The sequence below is a fragment of the Phyllopteryx taeniolatus genome, chromosome 23 (assembly GCF_024500385.1).
Source record: "Phyllopteryx taeniolatus isolate TA_2022b chromosome 23, UOR_Ptae_1.2, whole genome shotgun sequence".
NCBI classification, from domain to species: domain Eukaryota; kingdom Metazoa; phylum Chordata; class Actinopteri; order Syngnathiformes; family Syngnathidae; genus Phyllopteryx; species Phyllopteryx taeniolatus.
In genome coordinates, this window is record NC_084524.1 from 1,822,235 (window position 1) to 1,843,560 (window position 21,326).

General features: G+C 46.4%; 3 protein-coding genes across 5 annotated transcripts; 2 read left to right on the forward strand and 1 right to left on the reverse strand.

Annotated features, from left to right (window-relative positions):
* Window positions 1–442: 442 nt before the first annotated feature.
* pde5ab (phosphodiesterase 5A, cGMP-specific, b) lies at window positions 443–11,965 on the forward strand. 3 transcript variants are annotated; one of them, XM_061763687.1, is made up of 22 exons: window positions 609–1,003; window positions 1,579–2,037; window positions 2,760–2,934; window positions 3,619–3,708; window positions 3,796–3,867; window positions 4,225–4,314; window positions 4,403–4,543; window positions 5,067–5,134; window positions 5,434–5,545; window positions 5,613–5,685; window positions 5,891–6,066; window positions 6,191–6,241; window positions 7,551–7,697; window positions 7,767–7,892; window positions 8,068–8,162; window positions 8,241–8,328; window positions 8,398–8,498; window positions 9,243–9,320; window positions 9,412–9,475; window positions 10,182–10,256; window positions 10,324–10,407; window positions 10,802–11,965. In XM_061763687.1, the coding sequence occupies exons 1-22, from the start codon at window positions 924–926 to the stop codon at window positions 10,919–10,921; spliced, it is 2,565 nt and encodes an 854-aa protein (XP_061619671.1). In that variant the 5' UTR covers window positions 609–923; the 3' UTR covers window positions 10,922–11,965. The 3 variants fall into 3 exon arrangements, 2 of the variants coding, with proteins under 2 accessions (XP_061619670.1, XP_061619671.1); XM_061763686.1 differs by having other exon boundaries at window positions 607–1,003; window positions 8,241–8,498; XR_009786779.1 differs by lacking the exon at window positions 9,412–9,475 and having other exon boundaries at window positions 443–1,003; window positions 8,241–8,498; window positions 10,802–10,858.
* mad2l1 (MAD2 mitotic arrest deficient-like 1 (yeast)) lies at window positions 11,485–14,470 on the reverse strand. The gene is made up of 5 exons (XM_061763689.1): window positions 14,265–14,470; window positions 13,699–13,845; window positions 12,865–12,985; window positions 12,546–12,649; window positions 11,485–12,456 (listed from the first exon to the last, which is right to left on the reverse strand). Exons 1-5 carry the CDS (start codon window positions 14,326–14,328, stop codon window positions 12,284–12,286), a joined length of 609 nt encoding a protein of 202 aa, XP_061619673.1. The 5' UTR covers window positions 14,329–14,470; the 3' UTR covers window positions 11,485–12,283.
* A 3,000-nt stretch (window positions 14,471–17,470) lies between these two features.
* On the forward strand, window positions 17,471–21,186 carry LOC133472613 (transcription factor Sox-19a-like). The gene is made up of 2 exons (XM_061763688.1): window positions 17,471–18,491; window positions 20,143–21,186. Exons 1-2 carry the CDS (start codon window positions 17,833–17,835, stop codon window positions 20,402–20,404), a joined length of 921 nt encoding a protein of 306 aa, XP_061619672.1. The 5' UTR covers window positions 17,471–17,832; the 3' UTR covers window positions 20,405–21,186.
* Window positions 21,187–21,326: the final 140 nt, after the last annotated feature.

A 21,326-nucleotide genomic window follows, 5' to 3' on the forward strand; every position in this document is an offset into this window, starting at 1 on the left:
GCCCCTTCTCCAGGGACAGCGGCCCACCATCTGCCAGTAAGGGAACACCAGTGGTGGGGGAGGGGCCAAAGTCAAACCAACGCGCACGCTGAAAAGACTGCAAGCTGTCAAACAATAAAGGTCCAGGACGCCATCTATAAAAATGTTCCACCCCCTCGACTATTGCGAAATGTCTGTTGTCATTTGCGCAACTAGCCTTCAGTGTGTTTTATCTCTTTAAAGGAAATAAAATATACGACGAGAATTGAGTTGACATTTTGCAAGAAACGTTGCAATATAGTTACAATTACGATGCGATATTACAATTCAAAACCTGGTGACTATGAGAATAAATTACATTTGTTTTGTTGGAAAAAGTCGTAATAAGAATAGAGCTGGCGCAGTTTATTTTCTTTTTAATAAGAACTAAGTGAAATAGGGAGTGAATATTGTCGCTTGTTTTTGAAGATTAGAACGGTTTTGCTTTCATCCCAAAAAATGGGCAACTTTTTAATTCCTGTATGGCATTTTTGAGGTGGTCCTTGCAAAAATCCCTGGTTAGGAACTCCGTGAGTAAACGGTGCAAGGCGTTCCACCGACCTGTGTGCGTGTGCCCCTGACGCTTGTAACCCCACGCTACGCCACTGCGCGTCCTTCGGAGCCGGTTGGTGTCTGCGCTATCTCCTCATGTTTGACAAGAGGAAGTGTTTGCCTGATCTCTCTGTGTCCGTTTCCCTCCCTCTCTCGCGTCCCTCGATTTGATCCCACACAAAAAAAAAAAAAGTGGCGTCCTGTGATACGCACGTTGACTTTTTAGTGCTCTCGCTTCGGCGCATTTGTGGTTTTTTTTTTCCCCCTGGAGGGGGCCTGGGGTGGGGTGGGGGGGGGGTTGCCATATGGGGAATCGTCGCGCTATTGTGGATATATAAAGGCAGAGCCACGCCATGGAGGACGACATGATGGAAGTGTGGCTGGACGACCACCTCGACTTCACGCGCTCCTACTTTGTCAGGAAAGCGTCCAGGTACACGCGGGGCGACCGACGTGCACGTGTGCTCTTTTATCGTCTTCAAATCTGTTCCGACTTGCAATGTGCATGTTACATGGAAATTGCGCAAAGGTCAATTAATGATTAACTTTTACTGTGCGCTTTTTAATTTGTGCTCGTCAATGACTTGTCCAAAAATGTGGCTGGGCTGTTTGTGCTCGACTGTGCAGCAACCAAATACTTTACTACTGCTTAATTTGACCAAGCAGTTGTTTATGTAAGTAGCATTTTTGCTGGGAGCAATCGTCAAGAATATTTTTTAATGCACATAAAACGTGACTTCCCTCAATTAGCAAACTGTTGGATGGAATGAATGTTCTGGACTCCTGTTTCCAGAGCGCGTTAGTGCGCCCCGAGACATCCAATTTCGCTTCATTTGCCCGAAAAGTATTTTGTACTGACTACAAATAATGCGACGTACAGCGACAGGCAGATTGCGAAAAATCTCAAGTCTGCGATGCCCCTCCTCCATTTTTTTTTTTTTAAACAATTGCCTATATTCACATATGTTGTTGATGATGAACGTATGGACTTATATGCCCTCCTAACAGGGACATGGTGAACGCCTGGTTCGCGGAACGCGTCCACGCCATCAAGCCGCCCGCTTCCAAAGACAGCCAGTCCACCGTCAGCATCTCGGACAATCGCTCCCACGCGGACAGCGCAGCCCCCAGCCAGTCGCCCGGGGCCCCGACTCGCAAGATCTCCGCGTCCGAATTCGACCGGCCGCTCCGGCCCATCGTGGTGACGGACCCGGAGGGCGCGGTGACGTTTCTGAGCGACGCCGACCGCGAGAGCGCCCCCCCGCGGGGCTGTGGCATGCCGGAATTTGAAACCGGAGGTGGGAGCGCTAAGGCGGAGAGCGGCGGCAGTAACCGGGGCGATCGTTGCGCTCGACTGCTGGAGCTGGTGAAGGACGTTTCGAGCCATCTGGACGTGACAGCACTCTGCCACAAGATCTTCCTCCACATCAACGAGCTCATTGCTGCCGACCGCTACTCATTATTCCTGGTAGGAGGAGGGACACTGCACTTTTAAAAACGCGATGTTTCTTCTCGTCACAACACCTGATAGTATGAGGGGCCGTTAGGGACATTATTCAGGATTAGCTCCCACACTTACAAATTACTTTCAAATAGTTTCCCGTGCACAAAAACTACTGAAAGGCTCTCATAAACACAACTCAAAAACTCTCATTCGCACGAGTCTTGCTCTCACTAACACGACTCAAACACTCTCATTAGCACGAGTCTTACTCTCATAGTGTTAATGAGACCAAGACTCGTGTGTATGAGAGTGTTTGAGTAGTGTTAATGAGACCAAGACTTGTGTGTATGAAAGTGTTTGAGTTGTGTTTATGAGAGCCTTTCAGTAGTATGTGTGCGTGGGAAAGCATTTGAATAGTAAGTGTGGGAGCTAATCCTGTATAGCGTCCGTAACGGCTCCTCATATAATAGCGTTAGCATTTGACAAATGATGAATAGTCAATCGCAGGACCAACTGTGTGGTTTGGGTCGCACAAGTCGGGGGGGGGGGGGGGGGGGGGGGAGGGGGGAGATTGGCTCCAGTGATATATTTACAGTTTAAACTATGAATACTGGCAATTATAAAACAAATTTGAGAGGCAGGGGGGGTGCCTCCCCCCCGCTATTTATGGCAGGGCTCGCTTCAGTCGTATTTAGCGTTTTTTTACAGCATGGCGCCGTAACATGCCTTTTTGTTGGGGGTTTCGGGTGGGCGAGGACAGCTCCAACACAAAGTTCCTGATCAGCCGCTTGTTCGACGTGGCCGAGGGCTCCACGCTGGAGGAATCGTCCAGCAGCAGCATCCGGCTGCAGTGGAACAAGGGCATCGTGGGACACGTGGCCGCCACAGGACAGCCACTCAACATCAAGAACGCTTATGAGGTAACGCTGACCTTTACAAGTGTTACTCAAAACACTGACTGGAGGCTTAGCGGTGGTTTTATGCTGAGATTAACCGAATGCTTTCCCGATGCACCGCAGTTTGGAAATGCAAACAAAAGGCCGTTGTATATACTGTACATCGTAAACAATTCATGAAAGCACATTGTGTTTGCCCTGAATCCTCTAAGTGCTTTCATCAACTCTCTCGCAATTAATGAAGCCTGCTCCTCTAATTGCGGTCCAATTAGTGAGCCTCTCTGTGCGAGTGCTCTTGAGTGTTAAGTGTGTTTATCATTATTTAACAAGTCCAAACAGGCTCCCGCACAGTACAGCCACTAGCTCTTTTCTTCAACTTGTCAAGCAGATGGACTCACATTCGATTCAAAGCTCTCCCTCCGGCCTTTGATGCTGGCTAAAACGAGGTCTCGCGACGTGCTCGCGGCATGCGTCGCGACGGTTCAACGTTCCCGCTTTTGTTTTGCCAAATGTCGTCAAAATCAGACGGCTAAGTGAGCAATGAGCCCGAATAATGCTAATTGGCCACCGGTCATAGTCATTGGCCGGCTCTTCGGTCACTTGTCATCGAATCGCGGGAAGGCTTCGCGCGTCAATGGTTATCGGAGCGCCTTTCCTTTCGTGTTGGAACATTTTGAATTGCTCTGGTTCCGGTTCGCCTCTCCGCAGGACCCTCGATTCAACGCGGAGGTCGATATGATCACGGGTTACAAGACGCAGAGCATTCTGTGCCTGCCCATCAAGAACCACCGAGACGAGGTAACGGCGAGAACAACGGCTACGAAAACGGCACGTACAGTATAGTCACTGGAAATGGAATGAAATGTCCCTACCGCCCAATGGCAGGTTGTTGGAGTGGCTCAAGCTATCAATAAGAAGAATGGCAAGGATGGAGCCTTCACCCAGCAGGATGAAAAGGTCTGTAAAACTCATTTTTGGGCCCTTTCCGGGGTTCATACACGATGGCGCAGCAGCATATCAATGAGCCGTCAACGCGCCTTCTACGACAACGTACGCTCCCGTTGCGAAACGTCGGAATGACGTCGTAACGTGGCAAGTTTGACGCTTCTCACATTACCAGAAACTACGATAGGAGAAAGTATGTCGCAACGTGACGAGAAACAAGATGCAATGCGAGAAGAAAGTCATAATGTTACGAGAAATAAAGTTGTGATGTTATGAGAATCGAGTTGTAATATTACAAGAAAAAGTCTTCATACGATGGACCAAAACATTTTTTTTTTTTTTAAAAAAGACGTTTTTCTCTCCGAACAGGACTTCTCGGCTTACTTGGCCTTTTCGGGCATCGTTCTGCACAACGCCCAGCTCTACGAGACGTCACAGCTAGAAACCCGACGTAATCAGGTACGCTAATCCCTAAAATTGCGTTCAAAAACGTATTATTTCTTCTCCATGTTGGGTACATGCATATAGACAGCTCCGATGTTCTCAGGTCCTGTTGGAACTGGCCAGTCTCATCTTTGAGGAGCAGCAGTGTCTGGAGGTTTTACTGAGGAAGTTCGCGGGAACCATCCTGTCCTTCATGCAGGCCCAGGCTTGTACGGTCTTCATTGCCGAGAACGGCTCCACAGAGGTCAGCGTCTAAGTGACCCTAGAACACCTCTCGCGGGCCACATATGGCCCACAGGCCGTAGGCGCCCCACTTTTGCTTTTTGGGACTTTTACTTGCTTGAAGAAAAACATCCTTCTCAAAACCGCTTAGCTTTGCCAGTGACCCCAAGTCAAGTCCAAACACTGAAGGATCTTCTATTTAAAGCCCTTTTTTTTTTTTTTTTTTATGACCCAAAGGAGTAACGGGTCTGCAAGGGTAGGGGAGCAAAGTTTTCCTAAACACAAAAAGGCACTCGTTTATCTTGAACATCCTGTTAAAATGGGAAAAGAATCTTTTCGGGAGTGCATGTTGAGCAAAAACAAGTCCCTATAAGGTGGGCGGGAGCAGAAGGAAGACATGGAATGTTGAAATAAACTCCCAATCTGGCAAGGCTTCATATGTAATGCACCAGTGCTTGGAACTGGGACAAGTTGCATTGTCTCAATGGCTTGGCTGCAAGAACTACACAGTTGATTTGTCTTCACTTCAGGCTTTTTCCTTTCAGAACCCCTTTTCCAGTGTCTTCCATATGGAATATGAGGGGCGAGCTCAAGTCCTCAATTCCCCCAAGAGGTAAGGTGACCACATTCAGCTGAACGCAAAGGCCCAAGCCATTCAATTCAAAGTCCGACTGTCATAAGACAACAAATAGACGCAATATTACAAGAAACAAGTTGTAAGATAACAACAACAACAAAAAGACGAGTCTAACTTTTCCCATAATCCTGACTATATTGTCTCGAAGCCGTTTTGGTTTTTGTGCCCATTGTGCAACCGATGGCCATACCAAATTCATGAAAACGAATATATAATGCAACATTTAGTTCATTTTCATTTGAATCTCTTGCACATTTTGCTGCAAATGTCCACAGGGAAGCTCGTCGTGTCAACCAGATCAACTACATGTACGCTCAGTATGTTAAAAACACCATGCAGCCCCTCAACATTGCCGATGTCGCCGGAGACCAACGCTTCCCCTCGACGGTCTGCATTTTTATTTTTTGCACTTTCCTTTTCTTACCAAACGAACGTTTTTCTTTCAATCGGGCAGTGTGAAAAGCAACATCAGACAAAGAGTTTGCTCTGCACTCCAATCAAGAATGGCAAGAAGGACAAAGTCATAGGTAGGAGATGTTACGAGCGCGAGTATTGTGACGTGAATCAAGTCATCAAGTCATGTGGCAATAAGTTGCAGTTTTACAATTGAACAAATGAGGAAACAGAATGTCAGCAGAACCAAGTTGCCCAACGACAAGAAGCCAGACCAAGTGTGAAAAGGAATAAAGTGTGACTATTTTCGAAATCACAGAAACACACGCATGTCCGTAGGTTGCTGCCAGTTAGTGAACAAGATGGACGACGTGTCGGGCGCCACCAAGACCTTCAACAGGAACGACGAGCAATTCTTGGAGGCTTTCGCCATCTTTTGTGGCCTGGCCATCCAGAATACCCAGATGTACGAGACCGTGGAGAGAGCCATGGCCAAGCAGCAGGTCACTTTGGAGGTCAGTAGCCGCCACATCGGCAGAAACCACAAAGGCTCGAGGCTGATCAGAAGTAGAAAGCCCGAAGACGCAACTGCAGCGCTCTGCGGTGTACTCAACAAACTGCTGCTGGTGTGTTTTGCAGGTCCTTTCATATCACGCTTCTGCTGCTGCAGAAGAGTCCCAGTGGCTCCAGGTAACCACAAAGCTCCCCAGATAGCAAACAAATATACAGAGCCTTGAAAAGGTATTTGCCCAAATAAACCAATCAAACTCCCTTTTTTTTTTGTAATGATAGATGGAAAAAGTATGATTTCTTTGTCTATTAAGGGAGAAACAAAATCAAAACCTATCTGGGCCCCCCATGTGAAAGAGTAATTGCCCCCTGAAGCTAATAAGTGGTTGCGCCACCCTTGGCAGCAATAACTGAAATCAAGTGTTGGCAAGAACTGCTGATGAGTCTTGCGCATCACCGTGGAGGAAACGGGGCCCCCCTTCTTCTTGGCACAATTGTTTTACCTTGGTCATACTGGAGGATTTCAGAGTATCAACTGCCCCTTTAAAGTCATACCACAACATATCTACTGGATTTAGGCGTGGATTCATAGGTGGACTTGTTGGTATGTTTTAAGGTTTGGCACTTGATCTTGAGCGAACTGATTGCAGGATGTTTACCTGCAGAATTTTCTGGTAGACAGCAGAATTCATTGTTCCATTTCTCGCAGCAAGTAGTCCAGGTCCGACTCCTGAAGGGGCCAAGCAGCCCCGGACCATCAAACTGTCACTACCATAATTAACTGTTGACATGATGTTCTTTATATCAAATGTTGTGTAACTGGGCAAACGTGAGAAAAGCCTTTGTGTTGGTTTTGATCTCATCAGCAGTGGTTTTCACCTTGGAACTCTCCCATGGATGCCATTCCCCCCCCCCCCCCCCCCCCCCCAAGTGTCCTCTCATGGTTGAGTCAGCTACACTGATCTAAACTGACACCAGTCCGGCTTCCAGTTCTCTGGATGTTTTTCTGAGTTGGATTGTGACCTCCTGGCTTTGTTGTGGTTGCATTTACTCTTGGGAGTAGTTTTGGTTGACTGACCGCTTCTGAGAAGGTTCGCCACTGTTCCCAGTCTCAAAGCCTTGGAAATGGCTTTGTAGTCCTTTCCAGACTGACTAACTTGGTTTCTTATTTGTTCTTGAATTTACTTGGATCGTGGTATGATGAAGATCTTTTTTAGATCTTATAGCCTACTTCACTTTGTCCGTCAGGTACTTGGGTAGGTATTTCAGTGATTTCTTGACTCAACAAATCTGGCAGTAATCAGGCTTTGGTGTGGCGCGTGACATGGACCTGTTATTCAAAAACAGGTGAACCCACGATTTAACAAAAGGTGGGAATTAGGTTTTTACATAACGACAGATAGCTTCGTTTTTCCCGATTAACGTTTCCCCGCCCTTGCAATGGTTTTTTAACGGTTAACCACCTCGCCGATCCCCGTTCACTGCGCAGGCGGCCGCAATTCCCTCGGCCCAGTCGCTGCGACTGCTGGACTTCGGCTTCAGCGACTTCGACTTGTCAGACACCGAAACCACGTTGGGCGCCGTCCGCATGTTCGTCGACCTTGACCTGGTGCACAACTTCCGGATGAAACAAACGGTAGGCTTCATCATCGTGTTCAAAACGATCCAACTCGGATGAACAAACGTGACTGCTGCATGCTTGTAGAATTTATGTCAGTGGATTCTGAGCGTCAAGAAGAACTACAGGAAGAACGTGGCCTATCACAACTGGAGACATGCTTTCAACACTGCGCAGTCCATGTTCGCACTCCTTAAATCTGGGCACCTGCAGGTTAGTGAAGTTCTATTAGCGGCATAGCAGCAGTATCATATCGCACCAAAAACTCATGTAGATCCCCCCCCCCCCCAATGCTCTTTAGTCGCTACAAGTCATGTTGAGTTGTAGCAGTAAACCGGTAACCAAAAAGCTCATTTCAAGATAGTTTACAGCATTTGTTTCCTGAAAGAATCGTTTAAGGGATTTGGAGGTTCTGGCTTTGATGATCGCTACTCTCTGCCATGACCTGGACCACAGAGGAGTCAACAACTCCTACATACAGAGGTACGGAAGCAGAACAAGAGTCGCACGAGCATACGCTGTAAGTCACCCGCTGGGCATTTAACCGTGTTCAATCATCAGGAGTGAGCACCCACTGGCACAGCTTTACTGCCACTCCACCATGGAGCACCACCATTTTGACCAGTGCCTCATGATCCTCAACAGTCCAGTAAGCGCACGTGCACAAAATGGTGGCCTTCATGACACATCCGAGGTTCTCCTTCTCGAACTGTTTCAGGGCAACCAGATCCTGAGTGGCCTCTCCCTGGATGAGTACAAATGCACTCTAAAGATGATTGAGAGAGCTATTTTATCCACCGACCTGGCCCTGTACATGGAGTAGGTACAAAACACTGCAAATACAAAAAGGGGAGGAGGGAAAGACAATCGTGTCCGATTCCGATTTTCGCAGCAATAAAACGTAGGCGTTTGCGTTCGAGTAATAGCTACAGGTTTCATTTACGGAACGGTCGGACTTTTCGTACCTGTGCTTTTTCTCTGCGAAAACAACTTTATTCTGATCCACTCAGACTTGAAAAATATAGATATATTTTAGTCTTATAAATATCTAACTATTCACCTAAAAATAAGACCAAAAAAATGTATCCTAATAATAGACTTTATTCTCGTAATATGACTTGTAAAATTCCGATACTGTAACCTGTGAGATTTGTTTTCCCCCTTTTCAAAATGATCCTGTAAGTACCATTTGCATTTATTTATCTTTTTAAACTTTTTACACTTACCGTAAGTAGATGCTACTTTCACGTTTGTTTTTGTTTTGTTTTTTTAAATGGGAATGAAGTTGTCCATTCATGAAGATTCTTCAATGGCAATCAAGTTGTTCTATTATGAGCAGAATTACCAGAATATTTGCGTCAAAATTACAGTACATGTTTTGTTGCCCTCGTCACAGAACCACTATTCATGTATAACTTTACAACTTCAGACTCCTAATTTACAATGTTTAGAACAACTTTACGAGCATTTTATGACCTGTTTCGTATTTCTCGTACAAATTGCAACTTTAGCCCCATAGCCTTGCCTGCCTGTCTGTCTGTCTGTCTGTCTGTCTGTCAACAGGAGACGCGAGGAGTTCTTTGAGCTCACGCACAACAGACGGTTCGTTTGGGAGTGCGATCACCACCGAGACTTGCTGAGGTGAGCTCAAATCGTCCGGCCGCGCGGCTTCATTTCGAATACCTTATTTGCCGTCTCGATCGACGACGAGGGCTCTGCGTTTCCCATTCAGGTCGATGCTGATGACTGCATGCGATGTATCGGCGATCACCAAGCCCTGGCCGGTGCAAAAGAGGGTAACCGAGATACTAGGAAACAAAAATATGGCAGATATGTCAAACAGTGTGGCGACACTGTGCCAAAACATTATTTCATTGGGTTTTTTTTTTTTTTTTTTGGGGGTTGTTTGTGAAGCTTCCGAAAAATACCTTATATTAAATATTAAGATTTCTTTTGATTTATTCCCACTTTGCTCCTATTAAATTATTTCTTGTTGTACTATTAAAACTTTTTGTTAACGTGCAGCTTGTTAGGAAGCGCAAGTAAGCCTGGTGGAAAAAAAGGCAAAGGCCATCCACTCGCAGATTGTGTTTGTTGGTATCGTGTGAGGGCTCATGATTGAAAAATTTATGACAATCCCTGTCCTGGGAACACAAATAAAAGGCGCTCATCTTTGGACAGCAAACTAGTTGAGACCCCCAAAACTCTTTTCTTATCACAGAATAACTTTTTTTTTTTTTTTAATATAAACTTTATTTTTGTGGAATGAACATTTGTTTTACCCCTTAAAAAAAAAAAAAAAAAGTCTTGTATTTTAGGATTTCTATGTGTGAAATGACTTAATGGACATAAAAATAAGATTTTCATTCCGATTTTCTTAGCCTTCCAAATACGAGGCTTTTATCGCGTAACAAAAACGACTGCCTCATGAAATTTTTGTGGAATCGCTACCATTATAACTGAAAGTCAATACCCCCCCCCCCCCCCCCCCCCCTTGTGCAGATCGCAGAGCTGGTGGCCACCGAGTTCTTCGAACAAGGGGACAAAGAGAGACAAGAACTGCACATCGAGCCCTGCGTAAGCCAACGATGGCCCCTCTCGTTGTTAATATTACACTCGTCGCTACGGTCTCATTTTATTTCAGGACCTGATGAATCGGGAGAAGCGAGATAAGATTCCCAGCATGCAAGTTTCCTTCATTGACGCCATCTGCACGCAGTTATACGAGGTAATAGAGCAGGAAATATGTTTCGTTTACGGTTCCACAATATGATACCATCATTCTGCGATGCTAACGTACTGTTCAAAAAAACATTAAAAGGGCATTTGTGCATTTTTTATTGAGTTTTCAGCCGTGAAATCTGTCGCAATGGACACATAAAGTTGCAAGAAAATATCCTCCAGATATTTTGACAATGATGAAAGACATTTTCAGGAAAAAAACAAAAACAAAAAAAACATTTGTTGTCATGGAAACGAACGACCAAAATGAGTTTAGAGCAATTTTCTGTTGAAAACGGTGTTCTGTCATTTTGTTAAGAAGAAATGATTGCTCAATCTGGATTTGAGCATACATCGGCGGGTACTGGTTCTGTCACTGTCCCCAACTCTTTCCACCTCAGACCCTGGCGGGCATGTCCGACTTTTGTTCCCCTTTGCTGGAGGGATGCCGGACGAACCGTCAGCATTGGATGTGCTTGGCGGAGGAGCGCGACAAAGGCCCGGTCAACAGTCTGGCGTGAACGTGAACGAGGGCGCTCATGTGTCATGTGACTTGCTCGCATTTTTCTTACTTTTTTCACATTTTTTTGTGAGATTCATTTCACAACATATACGTTATTAAGCTATCACGAACAACAGCCTACTGACTAACGATACTGCGATAGTATTCCGAGCACATCACAATCAAGCGATGTATTAAAAACTGTCACTCGATACATCACGATATCGACCGTTAGCGGAATCGCAGAGTAAGCCGCGATACGATATTGCAATATTTGGCCAGCGGTGTCATCAGCATACAGAGATTGCGTGATAATTCCCACGGTGCAACTTGCAAATACAAAATGATCACAACACAGCAACTGTGGCATAGCGGACATGAGTATCAATTGATGCACGAGAAGCGCTAGTGCGTTTTTGTTATTTCCTTGTTTGTTGCATGTATTTTCCGACCACGGGAATAGGCACAGATCTCTGGTTACCGTGGCGATGGTCTGCTATTGATGGACCAGCCGTGACGGCTCTCCTCGTGTGTCGGTCGGTACGAAGAATATTAATTGCAAGTGCTTCTCACAAACACAAGTCATTGGTCACCAATTTTTATTTTTTTTGTCAATACAGTACAGAGGCTATTTATTTTTATTGTTTTTCACCGAGTGGCTTCGAACTCATGATGAACACACATGAAAGTAAAAAAAAAAAAACACTTAAATTGGGATGCAGATTATATCTACAGACTACTGCAGTGTGACTCTCACAAACATATTTATTTGTTGAATGTATTTATTAGCCTAATGTATATTGTCTTTTTTTAAGCACTTTTTTCAGAGGACACTAATAAATTGTTATTTTTCATACCAAGTTAAAAAAAACTACTTTTTTTTTTTTTTTTTTTCCTCCACTGCCTTGTCGTAAAATAGTCACAAATACATTTTTGGAAATGTGCACGGTGATTTAATTCAACGTGGCTTGCCAACCAGAATTTCGTAATCAGTTCCAATATGACTATTCGGAGCTACCTCTCAGACCACGTTGCCCTATGAAATAAATTCTGTGAAAGATTGTTTTCCTTTGCCTCTTTCTTAACACCACAGCTCTGATAAGAAACACGAAAAGTTATTTCAAAGAGTTCCCTACCAAGCAACGCACAGAAACTCGTGTTGAAGGCAACACTGTGCTTACCTTCTCTTGCTTGCTTAATGGATGCTTTGAAAAGTCCAAAGGAGTTTGCGTTCAAGCAGGAGCGGCTGTTTTAAGTTGTGCATACTAAATGTACGAAAAATGATGTTTCATAATTATTGTATGATTGGGTTCATTTGTGTTTGGGGTTTTCTTGAGTTTGTTGTTGTTGTTGTTGTTGTTGTTGTTGCCCACCCCGGGCTTTAAAGTGGGCACGTCTTCTTGTAAGTGACCTGGCTGCAGACTTTGTGGATGGTCGTGGTGAAGGAGCGCAGGCGCACCTCCTCCGGCTGGCTGATGTAGTGCGGGCTGGACTCCTCCCACTTTTCGGGGATGGCGAGGTCTTTGTCGGTGTAGATCAGGAGGTTGAAGCCGCCTGGCGGACGAAAGGAAAAGGTCGGGAGAGGCGGGCGTTAGGGGAGAAAAATGTCCGCGAGCGAACGGCGAGCGGGCGACTCGTCTTACACGGGGTTTCCAGCAGCGGCAGAAAGGTGACGGAGGCGGTGATCTGTCGAAGGACCGAGCGGATCTCACCCTGGATCGTTTGAATGGGCTTCTCTCGAGGGGCACTGACAAACGACGAGAGCTTATCATCATCATCAACGTAATGCTGTGCTGCCATCTTGTGGCGTCTGCATTGTAATGCAAATGTAAATGTTGATACTTGATATTGCGCAACTAAAGTAAATTCATTAGAATACACAAGCGACTCCAGTCTGCCTGCCCAAGAACAATAAATGAACGGTTTTTGTGCGGAGGGAAGGAACAAAACGGCGGCACCCACCTGCACTCCATGGCCGACTTGTCGCACTCGATGTCGAACTGCCAGCGCTCCAGCACCTCGTCCGTTTCCAGGCATGTGATCACCAACACCAGCTTCTGCACCGTGCAGTTGAGCAGCCACTCTGTACCACAACAGTTGAGAATCGCTATGCTGTTTTGTGAGATCGCTCACCTGCGTTTTTGTCCTTAATTCGAGACTTTGTTTTCCCCCACATCAGAAGTCAGAAATGTCACACTTGCCGGCAGAAAGCAGAAAATGACTTCCCGTTTGATTTGCTCTGCAGCCCATTTAGGAATATGCCAGAGTGCGCCCTCTGCTGTTGGTGCCCTACATTTCGGGGGCCCCATTATGGAAAATGTCCTTTTTAATGTTTGGATGTAAAGAAACCGGAGTGACTTTTAGGCCAGCGAGTACGGAAGCCGAGACAGGTCGCAACGATTGCAAACGCCGCGTCAAAACGTTGATGAAAATTGACGCAGTCCGAAAGTGCAAAGTACAAGCAAGACGAGTTCAACGGTCGGAGGAAGTCCCGGAGCTCACTTCAGTTGCAGCTGAACTGTTGTGACCCGTCTCCGCCACCGTAAAGTGAGCGCCCACACACAAACACTCGAGCATTCCCACTGCACCCCAAAACGGGGGTGGGGGGGGGAAATGCACTTTGGGAGGGCGTCAATTTTCAGAGGGCTCGAGTTCAGCAGAAGCCCGCCACAGACGTGTTCGGAAGACACATTTGACATTCGGAAATAAAAATGCATCATGTCTGCTTTAAATACCATCCACTGCTTCATGAGTGACGGCGACCATCACTGTGGTCAAACATCACGCATCGGTCACCTTTGAGCTGCGACACCACACTGTCCAGATAGTTCTTCAGGTCGGGATCCGAGGTGACTTGGAGGCTCATGTCGTACTGGCTGACTCTGGTGAATTTCTCCGGAGGGTAGATGCCACGCTGGTACAAGATGCTGTTGATGCCGAAAGCTGCGGAATGAGGAACAATTCAATGAACGTCTGATCAAACTCGTCGTCGTCCGTCCTGAACACTCATCGGCCGTTGCCCCTCACAATAGAGAAGCTGCGGTGCAATCTCAGCACTGACGTGCTTGAAAGGTTGTCATGGCTACAGACTCAATATCAAGGCACGTGAGCCCACCAAGAGAAGTGTTGAGAAGATGTCACTTCGGGCCTTCAAACATCAACATGTGGAAGTGACCTTCCACGACCTTTCAAAGTTGTTACACTGGCCGTGACGCACCGGACTCTTACGGGTGAAGTGCACTTTCGCCGTTACTAAACATGTATTCAACAATATTGAGGCCCAAAGAGGACAACTGAACGTCTTGTGCCAAATTATGTTGGCCATTTTGGATAGTGGAACGCAACACAGTGTAAATACTTACAAAAGAAGTCGGCCACCAGCTCCGCGCTTCCTTTGAGTGTAATGCCTTTCAGTGTGCTGGTCATTGTGTGGTTTGCTTTTCGTCTTACTTTTCAAACGCATTAACAACAAACGTTCGCCGTGGTTTTTTTTCCCCGTCTTGCTAACGTTGCTAAAATGCTGCCCGCCGTTTTGTTTGAAAATGGCCCGCCCCATTAAGGCTACTGCGCATGCTCCAGATGTTTCGTCGCCACCACTTCCGGGCAATGAAAAAAAACATTTCCCATTTCCGTGCCGACGGCGACGCTAAGCTAGGGAGGTCAAAGTCGTCAGCGCATTCCGTGTTTGTGGACGGCAAGAAAACCATAAGACCAACGCTGCATACTGTTGCGTAAAACGCCGTACAATTACTACAAGGGAACTGGGAGTCCCTTGCACATGTAAGAATGTTTTTTCTTTTAAATTTTATTTTTTTTTTTTACGAATGTTGCTATTGATAGCATACGCGTTGGCATGGACAAAACAGTAACCCCTCATGAAAATTGGTTGAGAAATGAGCAAATTGCCACTTAATTTCGGTGGTCATGCATTACCTTGTATGGGGACGTCGACCTTCCCAACATGGCCTTCACGTCAGCACGACTGTTAGCCGGGCGGCTAAAGTGCGCTGGCCTATCTAATGTTCATATCTATGGGAGCTGCCCTCCTGCTTCCGGCGGGGTCTTGCGCCGCCTTGTGGCCAGAAGTAGGTCTGTTTTAGGAAACTTGTTTAAAAAAAAAAAACTATGGTCTTTTCTTTTTTAAGCCTGTCTATGGATATGGTCGTGTTTTTTAAGCCATACATACCAAATGTCCTTTTTTTTTTTTTAATGTACACATAATATACCAGGATGCTAGGTAGGGTTGCGGCTCCCGTCTCACTTTACACACGAATTGATTTATTGTGAAATCTGGTCCTGTTTAGTTGAACACAAAGCTACTATTCTGTTGTATGAATGAATGTAGATTCATTGTACCTTTTGCCATCAAATGAAAGAGGATTTAACTGCACGGCCTGTCACTACGCTTTGCTGACATAGATCAGTAAATAAAATATCATTTACAACTCCAGATTACATTTTCCAAAATATGTCATTGAGCAGTATACAATGACTGCTTCTATGCATTGATAACATGCAGAATGTGGTGAGGTGAGCAGAGAGAGAAGTACTGTATATATCTCAATTGATTTTCTTTGAGGAAAACCGCTTTTGTTGACACTTGATGCAAAGCATGCAATCGATCATCGGAGTGAATCTATATTTTCCCAATAGAACACTCCAAAAGGCTTTTTTTCCTCAAATTTGAATGTACATGTTTTCTCCCCATCTCTCCTATCCCAGAAAATCAAAGCAATGGATAGTATCACGGCTCGAGTCCAATTTCCGATAACAAAACAAGAAAAAAGACGGAGCTATAGACGTGTGGTCATTCCAAGTCCCAAAGCTTTCACCGTCCAGGGATCCGTTTTATTCTTATTGATATACTTTGGAATTCAGCAGTCCATCTTTGCGAAAGCGTTTTGATTTCCGCCCCCCGAACGCTTCTGTCGGACTGGCCCGAGTAGTCGAGTAGCTTAGCGCCCACTCGGCTGTGACTGTGGAGTCCGCGCATCACGTGTGCAATTGCAAAGCGTCTTCGCCTATCACGAAGAGCGCTGGATGAATGTCTTTGGTGATCGCGATTATTATGACGAACAACGGCAACGGGAGCAAATAGCCTGCACCTGGAAGCGCGGTGTGAAGTAAACACGCGCTGTTGTTCGTTCTAGGTGGCCTCTTCTTCTTGCGGAGGCATTTTGGGAGCTACGCCCCACGCCCATCCCCCCCCCCCCCCCGGCCCTGTCACCCCCTGTTGGGCACCGGGTGGGGGGATTATGCGGAGTGGGAGGCTCGTAAAGGCTCTGCCAGGCTCTTTCTGTTGTGTGACGGATGGCCGGGAGGCTGAACGGGGGCCTGCTTTGCATGAGAAGAGGAGCCAGCAGAGGGGAGAATAGAGGCCCATTCAGGGAGTCCTGTCACCCTCGAATCAGCCCCCCGCCCCCCCACGCACCCTCACCCTTCCTCATCCATCCCTTCATCCTTTTCATCCCTCCTCCATCATTGCTTTTGCTCTGCGGCCATCCTTACTTATTGATTTCATCGCCACTTCATTTCTGTTCCTTCACATTTCCCCTCCTTTCCATCACGACCCCCCCCCCCCCCCCACCCACCCTCACAGCCATCCGGTGCGTTCCGTAACATCGGAGTCGGGAGTCGCGCCATTGACGCAGGTCATGTGACTCGCTGCTCCCGAGACTCCGTGTCCAGCGGGAGATTTTATTATTATGATTATTCTTGTCGTTTTTTTTTTTTACAGCAGACTGCAAAGCCGATCCGCTCGGGGGCAGAAAACCACTTTTAAGACGTCCTGTAAAGTCATGATCGCATCACAACAACACGGGCGGTGTCCTGGCTGGTCCGCAAATGTTGGAGCGAGCTGGAAGAATAAAAAACAAACAAACAAAACAAAAAAATGTCCATTTCATATTTGGATTATTTGTATGCATTTAAAAAAGTATATTGTATGCAATTACTTTGAACGTATTAGTTGAGTTTAGATTTAGTATTTTTAATTCAATGGAATGTAAAGAATGAAAGAGTTTGCGCTTTTACGATTTAATGATTGAATTTACTGGGCTATTCCTTCGGGGGTTGCAATATTGCAGTCACGCAGACACGAAGGCAGAAGAGCTTCACAATTAGCTGCTGTAATGTTAGCCGTTTTTGGCAGAGGATCAAGAATATATGCCTGCGAGTACTGTGACGTTGTTTGTCTATGTGTTGCGCCACCATTTGGGTTCAACTGTGCGTCGCTCGAAGGGTTATGATGACTACTGCGACATTTATTTTGTATTTATTTTTTTGTCATTTTAGGACAACCCCGCCTTTCCGCACCCTCTTGCCACGCTAGTTTTATAAAACCGTTTTGTTTTCCAGTTCATAGAAAAACCTCGACATGAAAGTTGATTTTCTTTTCTAAGTGGAGATTCTGCAAAGTTTTGTCCTTATTAAGATATTGGCTCGCTCTCCTTTCGCACTAAAAAAAAAAAAAAAAAAAAAAAAAAAGTCTTTGAGATGCTAATAGACGCGCTCATTCCTGATTGGTCGGCTGCAGGCCGGCCGGAGGGAGGAAAGGGGACCGGGGGGGGGTGCGGGGGGCAGTCGGGCTTGAACCGGGAGAGCGCGCTCGAACAACAAGTGGTTCAGAATAACAAGTTGCGACCAAGAGAGCCAACTAACTAAGAAAGAAAGCAAAACACCCAAACAAACAAAGTTGTGCGTGGTTTTTGCCGCACTTGAAGAGAACGACGGCGCGCGCCGGTTGAGGCTAATTAGTTAAATCGGTTCACCCGGTGCTCCCGCACAAACTGCGGGAACACCAGGTGGACTTTGCCGGCCAGGTGCGCGGCGACCCCAAAAGCAGGGGGGAAAAAGAAGAAGAAGAAGAAGAAGAAGCGCTTTTTTGTGTTTTTTTGCTTCGAATTGTCCTCTTCAAGTTCACCGCTCGCCATGTACAGCATGATGGAACACGAGTTGAAGCCCAGCGGGCAGCCGGTGCACCACACGGCCCAAGGCATGTCACCGGCCCCTCCGGGCAGCATGACGCCCGGCAACGGCGTCCCTCACCCGGGCTCCAAAAGCGCCCTGGCCCCCGGCGGAGGGGACCCCATGGATAAGGTGAAGCGGCCCATGAACGCCTTCATGGTGTGGTCCCGGGGCCAGAGGCGCAAGATGGCCCAGGAGAACCCCAAGATGCACAACTCCGAGATCAGCAAGCGGCTCGGCGCCGAGTGGAAGCTGCTGAGCGACGCCGAGAAGCGGCCGTTCATCGACGAGGCCAAGCGGCTGCGGGCCGTGCACATGAAGGAGTACCCGGACTACAAGTACAAGCCGCGGCGCAAGAGCAAGCCCAGCATGCTGAAGAAGGACGCGCAGGTGCCCAAGTACCCGCTGGCCGCCGGGAACCTGCTGGTGACGGCCCAGGGCCAGGGCGCCAGCCCCCGGATGCACGAGAGCTACGGCTGGGGCCCCGCGGGGGGCTACGCCGGGATGCAGGGCGAGGCGCTCGGCTACACTCCGCAGCTGCACCGCTACGACCTGACGGCCCTCCAGTACCCGCCCGCCATGACGGCGGCCCAGACCTACATGAACGGAAGCAACTCGTACAGGTGGGTCGCAGACATTCCAGCGTCGCTCGCCTCAGGCAACATTTAACAACATCTCCATTCGCACACGGGCGGGCGGGTGGGGGCTGGTGGTGGGGGGGGGGGGGAAGTCTTCTTCAAAAACTAGTCAAACTCTCGTCTTGGATTTGGAACACTTCAAAACATCTCAAGTGACTTTTCCGCTTTTCGAAATCTTCTTTTAAAATGTGTCACCTAACTTTTGCTTGTAGCACATACAACTTAGATTTCACGTGACGTTTTTGTCTTTTCGCTTTTAAATAAGTAAAATAAAACATCTTAAGTTACGCGTCAAGTCAAATATAGTTTTAAAATATACATACATGGGGGAAAAAAAATAAATAATAATCTATCTAGTGACATTTTGTCTTCTTGGAGCCCGAGCCAAGTCTTGGGTGACTTAATATTCAGGGTGTGGCATAAAATGCCATAAATATGATACTTTTCGAATAAGCGCGTCTTGAGCAAAGACAAAATAACCGGACAAGCGCTAATACTTTCTGCCGAAATCTTCCCGTAATTTTTGAAGAGCGATTTTCAGTGTGCAAACGGCAGGCGGGCTCCCGTCCGGAATGTTGATCAGCTGCGTGTGTGGTCCCTTTACCCACAATGCCTCAGCGCTGCCGTTCCGGTACGAGTCTCCAACGCCTTACCCCGAATACGTGCCCGGTACTCTCTGTAGTTGAGTAAATGTAGAAGTATTGTTAAAAAATAATTAAAAAAAACTATTCTTACTACTGCATTTATTTATAAGACCTAACCTGACTGTTAAATATTCAAAATGTATTTTCATAAATAAAGGCCGTGCTCCGAATAAACGTCTGCCGTGCTCTGCGGTCAAGTAATCAATGTATTACTTGACATTTACTCATTTGTAGGAAAATATATTCAATGTTGCAAATTTGTAAAAATAAAAGCCTCACCCCAAATAAATGTCCTGCCAATAAGACACCAACTTCTCTCTGCAGTCAATAAGTTGACATTTACTCAATTGTAGTAAATGTATGAAATGTTCCACATTTGTCAAAAATAAATAAATAAATACAAATTTAAAGGCCTCACCCCAATAAAAGCCTTGCCTCTGATAGATGCTTTAGAATTTGTGCAGTTAATACATTGGCATTTACTCACTGGGAGAGAAATTATGCATTTAAAAGATGCATTTGCACACAAGGCGTCACCCCCAAATAACGCCTGGCCCCTAATAGATGCCTGCTACTCTCTGCAGTTAAGTACTGTGAACCACCATTTATCACAGAGGATAAATTCCAGTCCATTTAAAATGTTAAGTGATTTTCGAGCCCCACGTGCACTTTTTCACTCGTAAAAACACAAAAATATTCTCAAGCTCCAGTTCTCCAAATAAGAGGCATAGCGTGCTTGCTTCAAGCGGTTTCCTGTGAAACTAACGCATAACTAAACATTTTCGATTTAAACGGCAATATGTTCAACCAAACCGTAATGCAATGAAAGTCCGCTAGCTTTTACTGCTAACATATAATGTAAGTGAAAATTAGCATGCCGCTACTTTTGACTCAAACGGAGCCTACGACAACATTGACAAGCATGCATATTGACTGGCATCCTTTTGCATGTATGCGCTGCTAACGATTGTGCCTAAACGCCGCCCCCGCAGCCCGATGTCGTACAGCGGCAGCCCCCAGCAGCCCAGCCCGGTTCCCATGTCCATGGTGAAACCGGAAGCCGTGTCCCACTCGCCCCCGACGCCCGCCCACCACCGGGGCCCCCTGCAGGGCGACCTGCGGGACATGATCAGCATGTACATCCCGGGGGGCGGCGACGGCGGCGGCGACCCGGCGGGGGGGCCGGCCCCCAGGGGCTACGGCGGCGTCCAGCAGCACTACCTCAGCGGCACCGTCCCCCTCACGCACATCTAGAAGCGCACGGGACAATCTGCACTCACGTCTCATGCTGTTCCTGTGGGATGTCGTCGTTCCGCATTGTACAAAGTGGCTTATTTTTAATACACTTTAGTTTGTTTTTACTTTTTGAAGAAAATCTCTAGATGCCGTTGGAAATGCGGCATTTCGGTAGCTTTACGCGGAGGGCGCGGAAGCCGTGGGTGGGCTCGCCCTTCCTCCCGACGCCTCTCCATTAGTTTGAATGTGTAAAGAGAATGTATACTGCTAACGTTGCTGTTTAACTTCACCCGACGGCGTCGACTTGTTCGGCCTGTCACGATACGTCGCTGGCATAGATGAGCAAACGTTCAATTGTCATCGATCCATTTTTTCTTTTTATTTTCTTTCCTTTCATGTGAAATTGGCTCATTTGGTTGGGACTCATTGCACATGACTTTGAACGCAATTTCCCTCTCAAACCATCAGCTGCGACGTACGGCGTGTGTATAATCTGTACAGTATGTTGTAGCTGCTGCTATGGACCTACATTTGGTTTATTTCTCCATCCATTACTAACTAGATACACGTATTTGTTTTTTAAAAATGTCGTGTAAATGTTTACATTTTTAGCTGTTTTACTCGCGTATCGCTGTTTTTTTTTTTTTGTAGAATCCATTCCATGTGGTCTAGTTACTGTACGTAGCGCTCTTGTAAATAATGTACACATTTTAGGCTCTTATACTAAGAGTCTTGATTGCATTTTTGATTAAAAAAAAAAAAGTATGGATTTCATGACTATTAATAAAAAGTACAAATCACGTCAGTCTTATCATTTATCACAATGTGGAAATGTGTGACCAGTATGGTAAAAAGGCTTTAGAATGTTACAACTAAAAAAGGAAATGCCATGTAACGAAAGGCTTTCAAACACTATTTTATTTTTTTTAAGGTGTCGAGA